Source organism: Tubulanus polymorphus, chromosome 3, assembly GCF_964204645.1.
Source record: "Tubulanus polymorphus chromosome 3, tnTubPoly1.2, whole genome shotgun sequence".
Taxonomy (NCBI): domain Eukaryota; kingdom Metazoa; phylum Nemertea; class Palaeonemertea; order Tubulaniformes; family Tubulanidae; genus Tubulanus; species Tubulanus polymorphus.
In genome coordinates this window covers 7,401,932-7,415,092 of record NC_134027.1, presented here as the reverse complement: position 1 = coordinate 7,415,092, position 13,161 = coordinate 7,401,932, and the positions used below count along the sequence as shown (strand labels likewise).

Below are 13,161 nucleotides of genomic sequence, written 5' to 3'. Positions count from 1 at the left end.
TCCATAGTAGAGACTTTCCAGATGTAGTCATGCCTCTTCTTCCACAGAACCAGAAATCATCTATCCATAGGTTTGCTACACGCCAATATTCCATTAATAGAACATGTCAATAAGCCACAACTTTTCATCTCAAAATATCAGAATTATAAAGACATAAAACTGAAGCGACTTGAAACTTTATTTCACATAACCAAGATAATTCAACATTTACCGTATAATGTATTATTTACAACAGGGCTAGTAGGTTATCCAATCTAAGCACAACATACATACAACATTATGTACTAATGATTACAGTTGAACCAACCATAAAAATTAAGACAATTGTCCATCATCAATTTGAAAATGAAGGTTTCATTCCGAAAATAGTCCAAATAAAGCCTTTACGACTTGCCAGTAATGCATGATTACTTTCAAGGTAACATACAAATCAATTTCTTCATTATACATAACAATACTTGATTAACTTGGTATCTTCTATTAACACCACGTAGACTAATGGACCGAGAGCCTCAAATAGTACAACATAGGTACATAGTGCTTTACACTATACAAATCTAGGTGTATTAAAATTCCTGTATGAATACTGTAAAACAATGAGACATAACTCGAACGACGCAACCATTAAAAATGGCCACATCCGCTCGTAGCAGTGAAATCTAAAAGTTATCTGACTTCATATCAAAAAAAAACTCGTAACATATCAATAGTGACAAACGCAGCAACAAAGCATCAACACCTGAATTAACTCACAATGCGACTGCATGAGTGGGCTAAAAAATGCAAAAAGTATACGAACAAATTTAGAAATACATACAGTATATGTTTATCTATAAGACAACATGGATTAGACCACACCCACCATGAACCTTTCATCCATGGCTGCAGATGTAATATAAATATTCATATTGCTAGAACCCAATCTACTTCAGGTTTTTTCTCGACGAGATTCATCTAGTAGGTATAATTGAAAAATTGAAGTAGAATATGCACATCTGTTGCAATTTCTTATACTGGTACATCTATTCGTGAAGAGCCAATAGTGTACCATAGCCGCATTATGTACATAAATATAGAATTTCTACATAAACTTTAATAACCAGAGCTAAATCATAACAAGAGTCATCAGATAAAAGTCTGCAACAGTTCAATTGTATGGCACATAGTTTTAGAGGACCTCATGACAATATTTTTGTGCATTTTTCTTAGTGAACAAACAACAATGAACCCAATAAATAGGGGTGCAGGAAGATGGACCGATTACTCTGGAACTGGTTTTTAAGACCAGTGGATTACATACTATGGTAACTAATCAACAAGAAGTACAATGCCTATAAATCAGGTTCCAGGCGTTCCAGAGATTTCAGAATACCTCAGCTTATTTCAATTAACCAGTTAGCTCATTATCTAAATCTAAGACTGAAATCGGCCCAGGGCTTCTTTCTTCAATACTGGATTAGCGAAACCATACTATTGTTTGAAGTATTCATACAGTTTCATAGGCAGCTACATCAACCACGGGACCAACATGTATGGGCTTAATACAACTCAACATTGGTTTACTGGAAGGTAACGATGTTACGATAACTCGCGAAGGACTAGCAGACGAACCAATTGTCGTAGTGCTTGTAATCGGAGTTCGTGATATAATATAACGCGGCTTTTTAGCGTACGTATGCCCCGAATCTAGTACGAGATATTCACCAGAACCTTTCGCGGGCAAGATCGTCACGTACGTCACTTTCTGTCCATTGATTATGTCCGTTTCGACCTTCGAACCGCTCGGACCGCGTAAGATCGTTCGTTCACCCGGCGATCCGGTGTGAATCCCGCTGATGTAGTTATCCGATAATTGTCTATCGTGCATCGACGCCTGCGGGAAACTGTACGCAACCATTTCGCTCTGCGAATGTTTATAAGCCAATCCTGGAGTTTTCTGTTGTTTCTTGGTGTAAGATTTTAAAGTGTTCGGGGCGCGCTTCACTTTGTTTTTCGATCCCTTTTTACGGCCACGTTTTTTCGGTTCAGCCGTTTGCACTTTCTGCGCAGGAAGAATCACATTCTTATTAGGAGAATGATAACCTTTGATAACCTTTATTTTTGGACCTTTTTTCACCGGCAAAGACACCTTCAGCGTATTATCAGGATTATCCTGTCCAACAACCGGTTTAGAAAGTCCTGTTATTTCCAGTTTACCGACACTAATTTGCTCTGATTTTTCACTCTTCTTAACTTTGACTTTCGATTTTTTAACGATCTCATTTGTTGCGGCGTCGATCATTTTTTTCGAAACGGATTCCGACTCTAAAAGTTTGACGCTTAACTTTCGTTTACGTGGCGACGATTTTAATTCTACCGGATCAAACACGTTCACCTCGCGTTTAGCTTCGACCGGTTCCTCATCTGACGACGAGGCGCTCGATTCTCCATCTTTCAAATTCTGCGGTTTATTTTTAGCTTTTTTCACCGGCTTCTTTCGTTTCAATTGTTTACGCGAACGCGTTTGCTTGAAATTCATCTTTACGACGAGTTTTGATGACGAAACCGCCGACGACGGCATCTTCGACACGGATTTCTTCGATTCATTCGGCTTCACTTTCGGAACCTTTTTTCCTTTCTTTGAAACCTTCTTTTTTTCATCAACTGCATTTTCCGGGATCGTTGCTCCTTGGCGTTTGACGCGCAGGCCAAAATTAGAACGACCTCGAACGGTGAAATCGAAATCCTCAGCCGTATATTCTGTGATATTTTTTCTATCGAAATACGACTGTAACTGACCCCTCGATTTGAACTTTCTCCCATCCGGACTGAAAATATATCAAAAGGATGATATATTAGTATATTCATCAATTTAAGTCATATACTACATATATTCGATAATAAATAAATCCAGTTGAAATGCATCAATTATCTTAGATGTGACCATCACCTGATCAAATAAACATCCCATTTGCCAGCTGAGACTCCAGCAGCACGCTGAACGCATCGTCTTCCCCAACCTGGGGGTAAACTATCATCAAACTGCATCGGTTCCAATATTCCGTCCTCTTCATCTTCTCTGTAATTTAGAGTAAAAAATGTGATTTTCATGACACTATTTCAAGTCAAAATCTGAAATAAGCTGTGTATGTGCAAGATCAAAATACAAGGGGTTGTGGCATTAAGCTGGGACCACAGTCCATTTCAAAGCTCTACTGAAGATTCTAGAAAAAAGGAAGAATCTCGTTAATAAGGATGACCTTTCTCTGATACATTTTAGAAGAAAACATATTTTCAATTTTCTAGGGTCCTTTGCTTTTCGACCCCCAGCTTTATTCGACGAGCCCCCCATGGAACCTTCCCCGGTGGCTGTGATTCAGGGCAAGGATCAGTGATTTACAGTATACAGGGGCATTACGATTAGCTACCTGGCACTTGTATCATCCATAGCAGATTCTGCAAGCGCAACATCATCAGGTGAATCATCCATCTTGACTATATTACTGTTTTTGCATTAATTATGAGGCAGCACAACCAATTCAGTATTTTAGTTAGTTAGTACAACATTAACAATGGAACCTCCAATGTTCGGACACCAGCCAGCAGGCAAAAATCTCATTATGTGAATGCAGCAAGAGATTAATGTACATCATCAAATTCACCAACAGCCATTATTCAACTTGCAACGTCACAAAACAAAAAGAGCTGTAGGATTAGGACAATTACACTATATTACAGTCTACACGAACAAAACTCGGAACGCGGAAGAACGGCTTGATGGTTGTTGTTGTTGTTGCTGCCGTTGTTGGCTGCTGCAACCAAAAACTGTTTCTGTCAAGTTCAAAACACTTAATCATCCAAACTTAAATCGTCCATTTGAAGCTCCATGTAGTCGAAATTATTCCGGTAAAAAATCCTGTGACGACAGACGACGACTTAGTATTAAAAAATACGTTAAAACGAATTTAGCTAAAACATATATGTTTTCCGCTTCGACAATCGACTCAAGATATTCGTCAAGTCGCAAGGTGGCAGCACCAGCCGATCACGTTGAAAAGTTGCGGGAACCGGACTAGCTTGTCAGCTGTGACCAGTGCACTTCAAAGAATCATCACAATCCATCGCAAACCCATCACGCTTCAGAAAAAAGAACTAGAAAACTATAATTTAAAATAAATCTAACATTTTTATTATTAACATAAAATTCCATTTTTTACATTTCTAACCTACTCAAGGTTTATTCATCACTGATGCCAATGGTCAAACAGAATGATACAATTCATGGTTGAGAGACTCAAATTTAAATTTGAGATTAAATTCACGATTGAGACAATTCTAGATATACTGATTTTTTACATTTATAGATCAAACAAGCGAATGATCCTCCGAAGAACAGATTGTCAAGACTTAGAATACAGGATCTTTTTATCAAATGTTAACTGGAGTTGTTGCCCCAGAAGACTCTGGATCAACTTCCGCCAATTCGGGAAATATTTCAGCCAACAAACAATCGAGCAACGTATAACATAACTGGAAATAGATAAAATGCTCAATACAATCTGCATTCTTCATCGAATTTTCAATATTCATCACTTGATTACCTGTTTGTTAAGTTTAGGATTTTGCACTGCCCCAAATACTAAAGTCACTCCATTCGCATTGACTTTTTCTCCAACCAACATTACCACGATTTCTGCAACATCAAAGTTAGGCTTATACTGTGTTAATCAATACCGTAAATCAAAATTGAGACTGCTTTCAAAACGGAGCTACCCTGTATATGAAATTAACATCAAAGCTTTGTGCATTTCTTACTTGGAATGTACTCAATCAGCCCTTTCAAAGCTGCTTCTTTGCGTGCAATCTTATCTTTATCCGTCCTAGAAATAAAATCAAAACAAATTCATGGAGCAACAAAAAAATTTACGATACTGAAAGTTTTCAAATATACAATTATACAACCACCCTTACCTCGGAGCCTCTTCATCAAAGAACAAAACATCTACAGAATGAAATCAACAAAAAAATTATCAGCGTTATCAAGGGTTAGACATCAAAGCAAAATGATTGAAATTATCATTCTACCTCTTAATCTATGTATTAGAGAGACAACTCTATGCTCAGCTGTAACCTGGTCAAACTTCTGTCCTAATAACCAATCAATATAATGTTCCAGCGATCGTTTGCCCACCATTCCGAAAGCAGCCAAGGCTTTTTTCACCCAGGGTTTCACATCAAAAACAGATTCGGCTGTAAAACAATTACAATAACCATTCTTTTACCAATTAAAATGCGAACTCTTCAAATGAAGTAAACTTGAAATCAATAGTCAATCATGAACGTTATTCGTTGCCATACCTAAATACTTGATCGTATCAAATATGCCTTCTACATCTGCTGTAATACTATTTCCATTAGTGTTTTCAGGCAATGGCAGATGCAAATCTGTATTTGCATTGTTTTCATACATTGGATTAGCTAGCTACAATGATAATACAGATTTCAATGTAGGCAATCCTATTAGATAAGGTAGCGACCAATGTGTTGCGGTAATTGGGGATACATCCATCGTAAAACTTGTTCGGTATCTGAGGAGATAATAGTACAGATTTCATTAAGACTACAACAATAGTTAGTACTTACATTTTCGCTAGAAATCGACACAGAATCACTGTCTTTTTCGTCATTACTGAAATTACATGATCACAAAGTGAAAGTTCGAATTAACCCTTTCAGTGCGTCTACACCGCAGTGCGGTGTATAAATCAGTGATGGATTTTGCTAGTACACCGCACTGCGGTGTATTGATGTAATTAGTAATTAGTAATTATCTCTATTGAAAGATGGTAGCACCTGTCAAACAGTGAAATACTAGTAACTAACGATACACCGCACCGCAGTGTAGACGCACTATAGTGGTATTCCCGTTGTTCAACACACTAGGGTGGAATTTTTGAAAATTTTCAAATTATCTTCAGCACTATAGGGTATTAATTAGTCAGCACTGAAAGGGTTAAAACACAGATAATTCAATCATATCAATCTTGTGCAATATTGACTAATCCTTCTCAGGAATCATTGAGATAGCTAGTATCTACCTTGGTCGAGGTTTAGCTGCTTCTGTCGACGTGAAAAATGAATTCAGAAATGGATCTAAATGTTGCCCTTTCTGAAAAGCAACAAAATTCACGAAACTCAATAAATGATATCCAAATACTGAACTCTCAAATCTTCGAACATTGTTCTTACCTCTTTGATCAATTTTAGCGGAACAGATTTGAACATTTTACCAAAATTGATGTCCGGCAACAAACTGGTGGTTATTTCCTCCTCAGACGTCAGAAACGTGAACAATAATTGACTTCCTCGTAGTTTTGGAACCGTCAATAATTTCTACAATTTATGATCACAAAGTGAAAATTTTTCATCTCATAAGAATCTTAAATCAAACAAGGGAAAACCAGGCTATTTTCCATTTACCTGTAGGTACTTCTCAAAAACGAGTCTTTTCGATTCGAGGAATTCAGCGCTTTTTGTGCCAAGTGATTTCTTTGGTGGTGGCTTACAATCTGGGAATTCACCTGTAAGTGAAGATAGTGATACAGTATACATTCTACCTAATGAAAACACATCAATAATTAAGTACGACTTACCATGAAATTCTCGAAGTTTTTGTTCCATTGCATAAAACTCATTGTATCTCCTGAAATTGTAAGGTTAAAAGAATTGTGCATTTTTCTGCGAGTGAATTTTCTTGTCTGATCATTCTCCACATGCCTTACCTATTAACAGTCCAATTTGATGATTGGAATTCATCTAAAAATAGGAAAAATTTCGACATATTTTTTTATCTGATTTGATACTTACTGATATCCCAAGGTGTTATGATAATGTGTCAAAGGAATTTTTTGTGATACCGTAACTAACACATTTTCTCACTACAATACACAAACCTTGTTCCAGGACATCAAGTCGTCGAACTTCTATCGAAAACATATGGATGACTTTTTTCAGATTTTCAGGGTCCGGTGAGGTTTCTATACAAGGTATATTTACTCGCCATGCACTCAAATCATGCATTGGCTGCTCTGCATCTTCTTCATCCAGGAATGGTTCCGTTGGGATTTCTGTTCCAGCCTGCAAAGAAATGCATGATTATCATCGATACATGTATATCCCGGCTGTGTGTGGCTGGCCATTACGTTCTAAATGATATGGTAATTTGAAATGCTAACAATTGAAATGATATTTGAAAATGTATCAATAATTCAAAAATTCAAGTAAAGGCCATATATATCCATATTCCTACCAGTATATCCTCAGCAGAGTCAGTAAACAGAAAATCAGGATCTATTTTTCCATCGACTAAAAACAATATATATCACTTGGTTACAATTAAGAAACATATTTTGAAAATGATTTTCCATGGTTTATCACCATTTTATCATCAGTTTTTCGATAGCAAGCTTTTTTCAACAAACCTGTCTGACTTCTGAAAACTCCTTTCAATTTGTTTCCAATTTTAGATAAAGCAAACTGTTCTGATGCCTTTGCTTTCCTACCGTCAGAAAAAAAAGAAATTAGAAGGATTACAGTAATACATGTATACCTATCCAAGCTTCCATGCAATACATAAGTCTCAACAGATTTTCCTGATATTTTGTAATATGCGAAGTCAAACAAACAATCAAATATGCATCGACCAACAAATTTCTCCACCAAACCACCTCTCCACAAACCTAACCACAACCTAAACATATATTTTAAGGAGAATGAACCTAATACATTTTTAATTGATTTCATTTCCACAAATTTTGATAGGGATCGTTCATTGATCACATATGCATAATATCCAAGTATTTCAATCCAACCTCAGAGCCGGGGAACTTACAGAGAACGGGGGCAGCAGGGGCGGCTTTTGCTAAACAAAAGTTTTTCTATGCTTTTTTCAAAAGCACGCTGTTCCGCGTAGCAGCTCGTCGTTCTCTGTACTAGGTGGTTGGCTCACGACTTCTCATGCTTCTGTGAATGAGACCGTGAAATGGCCCCACAACGCATCTCCGGCGATTAAATTTGTGTACATACGTAATTAATGAATGACCCAAAAGATGTACTTTGTTTGTGAATAATTTCTTGTTTTTTTACACATCAAAAATGTTTCATTAATGGTTTGAAAATGAAGACATGAAATCACATTAACCCGAACCTTTGAGTTTAAAAGTGAAAGACAATTGGCAATGTTTTCCTGAGCAAGATACAAATCAGGTATATTTGGGAGAACAAAGACAGAGACCAATATTGACACACCCCTCATTGCTATTCAATTTCTTTTACACTATACCGTACACGTATATACAGACATTCAAAAATGGCAGTTTAGGAAAAACAGCTACAAATGTACTTTAGGGTGTATACAACAAATGTTTTTGTTACAACCATTTCATTACCTAACAGCATTGGCGGGCTTCGGAGATAGCGAAGAGCTTAAAAAAAGAAATCCATTTTTTGGAGATAAAATCATAAAACAGTACATATATATGTATGATTGAATATCACGTTATAGCAACTGTGACCACCTTGAACCATAGTCAGACCTACATCTCAACAATGAAATATACATATATATATTCTATGAAGCTAGTAATAAATAAATGCATATTCCTATGTAAATTTTGATACTGTGCTTGTAATCTATATTCTACTAGCAGAGAAAGGTTCAACACAGATGATGACAGCAGTTTTATTACCGGTAGTTCATTATTATTGAAAAAATGAAGCTTATATCAAAACGAAGCAGAAGTTATGCACAAAAATATATATATGAGTTAGATATTGATTACTACACATATAATATATGAGATAATATGTACAAAATTAAAGTTTAAATGATTATTTAAGAATTGGTGAAAAGCTGTAAAGAATTGATGCCTCGATATTACATACCTTGAAGCCGAACGCACCGAACTAAATGTATGTCTCTTTCCACAAAGCCAAATGTAATACTGAAATATCAAGACAATTCTTATCACTTCTCAAAATATCCGTATTCTGTCTATGGATGGGCAAATGGACAAACAAATGAATAGACGACGGATGAAAAGTGAAGGTGAATGAAAAAATACTTACATCGTCGCTTTGATGAAATAGGGGTAGGAACGTTTTTTCAAGTAGATTATACGCCTGCTCATAAGCTCGAAATAAACAAGTTGTTCTCTGTAGTTTAGTGATCTCATTTGGTGGACAGTCGCAGACTGCAAATACACACATCAAAACTTGTAGTTTTCGCGGAGCAGTTTTATTTTAACTCACTGATTTTCTTCTTCAGAATTTCTATGCAAGGTTACTCAGGTTCAACATAGGAAGAACTAACTTGTTTTCAGTTCCTGAACGATTTCATCATCAAAGAGTATCTTATCTGGTGCAGACGGAGAAAAATAGATGTTATACATTTCATTTGCTTCTGTGTGCAGCTGTTGTTTAGTCACAGGCGATAGGTCCGGATTCAATATCTTCTGATTGAAATCATCTGAAATCCAAAACAATTTTCTCACTTGATTTGAAATCCAACAAGCCGTTACCGGTACTCAAACTAAATCGCATTAGATCTATCATACCTGCAGCCAAACAGAACATTAGAACATTGATAGACGCTTCCTGTTTCAAAAACTGCATAAATGGGAATAAAGCGTCTTGATTTTGTAGAATATCCGCCAATCCTCCAATACGTAAGAACTGAAATTAACAGTTGCAATAATGTCATAGACTTGCCACATAATAGCCATCTCGGAGATTATCGCCAAAAATGAAAGGGAATCAGAAAAATTGTAGGTAATTGTTGCTATCAGTGAAACTTCAAATGACAAATATTTCTGATTTTAGGTCATTCTTACCGAATTGTTGTTACTAAGTGGAACACCATAGTCAGCGAGTAATGTCACATCATCTGAGAGTGGATCATTGCAAACTGGTGGCTACAAAAATTATATTCAAATCAGCTTTTCTTGCTGTACAGAATATCGAACAACATTTGATAATCACTTACGGTAGGTACTCTTAAAAATGCATTATATATCATTTCAAAAGATTATTGATAGCAATATTTAACTTACTGGAGACTCATCGATGAGAAGTAATATCAGTTTGTTAATGATATCAGGATCAGCTAGTAAATCCATCAATGGTAATAGTACAGAGCCGGATAATATCTCACTCAATAATGAACACAATGACCTGTGAAATTAAAAAAAGGTAAATATATACACATGTAATTAAATAGTGTACAACTTAAAGAGGGTAGAACAAGCCTTTTACCTGCATCTAAGAGACTGTTTAGATAAAATGTATGGGAAGAGACTTTCTATAAGTTTACGTAAATAATCCAATTCAGTGTTACGATTACGGACAGCAATATGTAAATTTGTTCCCAGCGATTCAAATATTGCTTGCTGGATATCGCTATTCTTTCCTCCTGAAGATAAAAATATAAAAGTCATTCAATTAATAGCTTCATTTTCTTCACCATTGCAATGTCACGACTAACCTTTCTTGAGTTCTTCAAGATAGTAATGTAAATGTTTGACACCAGCATTTATCATCTTCTCAGTAACTAATGTCGGCAAATCAATCTTAAATAATATCGAACAATACCATAAATTTGTCATGAGAAGCTTAACCATGGTCAGCATCTTCATAGGAGTACGGTAGCTCTTTGAATTAACATCATTTGAAAATATCTGAATAGTAAATCAGGTGTCAGTTTTTTCAAACGCCTTATTTATTATATAGTATTTACATACCTTTTTTAATCTCCTATATAGTATTGCAGCCATAAATCTCATGCTTGCCCGTAATTCATCAACAAATGCTTCATTATCACTAATATCTCTGTAGGAAATGGAAAGAACCGACAGCTTACAGACAAATACAAATGAGAATTATTTTCATAGAAATTGAATAACAGTTAGGCCTAGCTGCTGCTTGTAGGGGAAAACTGAAAAATATTCTTCTACATTTTGATTAAATCAAGCCGATTTTTCAGAATAAAATATTGTCAAATTATGAATTAAAGATATAGCCAAACCTCCAACTCGAGTGGCATCATCTTAGCCTAAAACATAGAAATTTGCCTAGTCGCATTCTATTACTTTTACTTACCTGTACCATGTATATACAAAATTTTTCAGAACAAGACTAAGAAGCTGAAATCGAAATAAAAACATGTTTGGTTTATCAAATAAGAAATTAATTTCCATGTAGCCAATGGGAATACCAAAACATACCTCTTCAAAAGCAGTATCAATTCTACTTGGAAGTTTCAGATCTGTCCATGGCTGTAATGCCAGGATATTCAACTCCGGCCTAAAAAGTTTAACATACTGTTAAATTGTTGGCGCCTTGGCAAGTAAATCAAGTTCTTTTTTTAATTCTCAAATTGAATATCAAGGTCAGTGTTGTAGACATAACTTACCTATGCCGAGGGCAGTTCCTTTCCCCACAGACAGGACAAACTTTCTTCAACAACAAAAATTCATCATCATCTTGACATCGATCCTAAAATGCGAAATTCTTATTTTTATATGAAAAGACAAATTTTTTATCTACAACCAAATTCTATCAATCTTACCTTTCGTTTTCGCTCCAAGAAAACCAAAAGATTTGGAACCTCAGTGCGGTGACTTAAAATAGAAGACCTTTATTCTAACATCAGGCAAATAAAATGGATTTTGGTACAGTCAAGTTCAATTAAGCGGACTTGACTGTGTGTTAGAAATTTACTGGTATATTCCAGTAATTATCTTACCCAAATGCTTGATAAGCGCACAGCAGACCAGCTAAATAGCCCCAAATAACCATCAATAGTTGCATGTAACTGAAAAATAACAACATTCATAGTAGCAGTACACTGAATTTGGCGGCCTTTAACTGCTTCATAATATTCATATTCAATACAAGAGGTCACGGCTCTTGCAGAATACGATGATAATATTCCTTAAACTTAAAAAAAAACATCAAAAGCACCCTATAGGAGAACAATGGCAAAACCAAAAACTATCCAACAAGCTTTATTTTAAGTTGAGTTGGGGGGATAGTGGTCCCGTAACAAAATTTGATTGACGTTTCACTTGTTTGATTTGACAGCCTACCGCCATACCTGAACATTCTAAAGAAGCAGCAAAGCACCCCGACAACCATAAACACCGCCAATACCAAACATCTTTTGCTGGCAAACATCATTATCTTTATTTACGAGGCTACTCTAAATAGAAGTTCTAAGTAACAGCAGTCATATTTAAGAAATAATTTAGATGTGTTTAGGCCTATGTTGATATTTGCACCATTGCAATGGCAAGTGAGGGTCAGAAAGCTCTGAGAATATGGAGAAAGGGGTTGCTCCGAGAATATCCGTTTCTCCTCGAACTAGAACTGGTGTTTCTTTATGGAAAAATGTTTGTCCGTATTCAACTTCAATTATGTATGGGACCATCAGTCAACAGGAATGTTTACTAGTAATAATGCATTCCTCCAAATGTTTAAAAGAAATATCATTAATCAATATGAATTAAATTGGAAATCACCCGTCTCCCTCAATGATGGTAAACTTAAATCATACAATTTGTTCAAAAAAGACTTCTGTTGCCGGGAAAACTATATCCTGTGTAACCCTCTTAGCAAAAGGAGAGAATTCTCGAAATTGAGAACAAGCTCTCTTGAATATTGAGATTGGTCGTCATAACAGGCTTGATCGTAACGACAGAACTTGTAGATTTTGCAATAATGGATCTGTTGAAGACGAATGTCACTTTTTTCTGGATTGTTCAGAATTAGAGTCACATCGTAAAAGTATGTTCTCTAAACTAGACTATACAAATTTAAATAATATGAGCCATGAAGATCAATTCATCTATATTGCTTCATATGGCCACGGGGACACTGAAATTCTACCAGCTATTATCGATTTTGTAAATGACTCCATTAAAACTAAGTTTGGCTGAGATCTCGAATACACTGTACATTGTATATTTAAACGCATGTCATAGCCAGTGGCGCCGCACTAGCGGTCAACTTCGGAGATTTGATAATACATGTATTCAGTTTTTTTTGTTGTTGTTGTTGTGTTTCCTTTTGTATTCTCATGTCTGTATACCCTACGTTTTATATCTTCTCTTGTAATTGCTTTATTAT

At 35.8% G+C, this 13,161-nt stretch overlaps 2 protein-coding genes across 3 annotated transcripts; both read right to left on the bottom strand.

Annotated features, from left to right (window-relative positions):
• Positions 1-169: 169 nt before the first annotated feature.
• LOC141901451 (uncharacterized) lies at positions 170-3,952 on the bottom strand. Of its 2 annotated transcripts, none has more exons than XM_074788682.1 (3): positions 3,706-3,952; positions 2,930-3,058; positions 170-2,807 (listed from the first exon to the last, which is right to left on the bottom strand). In XM_074788682.1, exons 1-3 carry the CDS (start codon positions 3,834-3,836, stop codon positions 1,487-1,489), a joined length of 1,581 nt encoding a protein of 526 aa, XP_074644783.1. In that variant the 5' UTR covers positions 3,837-3,952; the 3' UTR covers positions 170-1,486. The 2 variants fall into 2 exon arrangements, with proteins under 2 accessions (XP_074644783.1, XP_074644784.1); XM_074788683.1 differs by having other exon boundaries at positions 3,408-3,837.
• A 238-nt stretch (positions 3,953-4,190) lies between these two features.
• On the bottom strand, positions 4,191-12,316 carry LOC141902305 (sorting nexin-14-like). The gene is made up of 31 exons (XM_074789968.1): positions 12,131-12,316; positions 11,780-11,848; positions 11,603-11,654; positions 11,447-11,529; positions 11,259-11,337; positions 11,134-11,177; positions 10,776-10,863; positions 10,520-10,604; positions 10,291-10,447; positions 10,089-10,209; positions 9,870-9,950; positions 9,594-9,711; positions 9,350-9,505; positions 9,106-9,230; positions 8,923-8,981; positions 8,427-8,462; positions 7,461-7,537; positions 7,289-7,344; positions 6,933-7,116; positions 6,762-6,795; positions 6,633-6,682; positions 6,460-6,560; positions 6,229-6,372; positions 6,078-6,148; positions 5,623-5,668; positions 5,338-5,461; positions 5,065-5,229; positions 4,951-4,981; positions 4,795-4,859; positions 4,581-4,672; positions 4,191-4,509 (listed from the first exon to the last, which is right to left on the bottom strand). Exons 1-31 carry the CDS (start codon positions 12,211-12,213, stop codon positions 4,408-4,410), a joined length of 2,778 nt encoding a protein of 925 aa, XP_074646069.1. The 5' UTR covers positions 12,214-12,316; the 3' UTR covers positions 4,191-4,407.
• Between the last annotated feature and the right edge of the window lie 845 nt (positions 12,317-13,161).

Bases quoted from the DNA above. Each gene is read 5' to 3' on its own strand.
- LOC141902305 (XM_074789968.1), bottom strand. From the start codon at position 12,213: ATGATGTTTGCCAGCAAAAGATGTTTGGTATTGGCGGTGTTTATGGTT. The intron at 9,506-9,593 runs GTATGATAGATC...TTTGGATTTCAG, and splicing joins AATGTTCTGTTTGGCTGCAG to ATGATTTCAATCAGAAGATA. The intron at 6,683-6,761 runs GTAAGGCATGTG...TTACAATTTCAG, and splicing joins TCAAATTGGACTGTTAATAG to GAGATACAATGAGTTTTATG.
- LOC141901451 (XM_074788682.1), bottom strand. From the start codon at position 3,836: ATGATTAAGTGTTTTGAACTTGACAGAAACAGTTTTTGGTTGCAGCAG. The intron at 3,059-3,705 runs GTAATTGTCCTA...TCTAAATTACAG, and splicing joins CGTGTAGACTGTAATATAGT to AGAAGATGAAGAGGACGGAA. The intron at 2,808-2,929 runs GTGATGGTCACA...ATATATTTTCAG, and splicing joins TGGGATGTTTATTTGATCAG to TCCGGATGGGAGAAAGTTCA.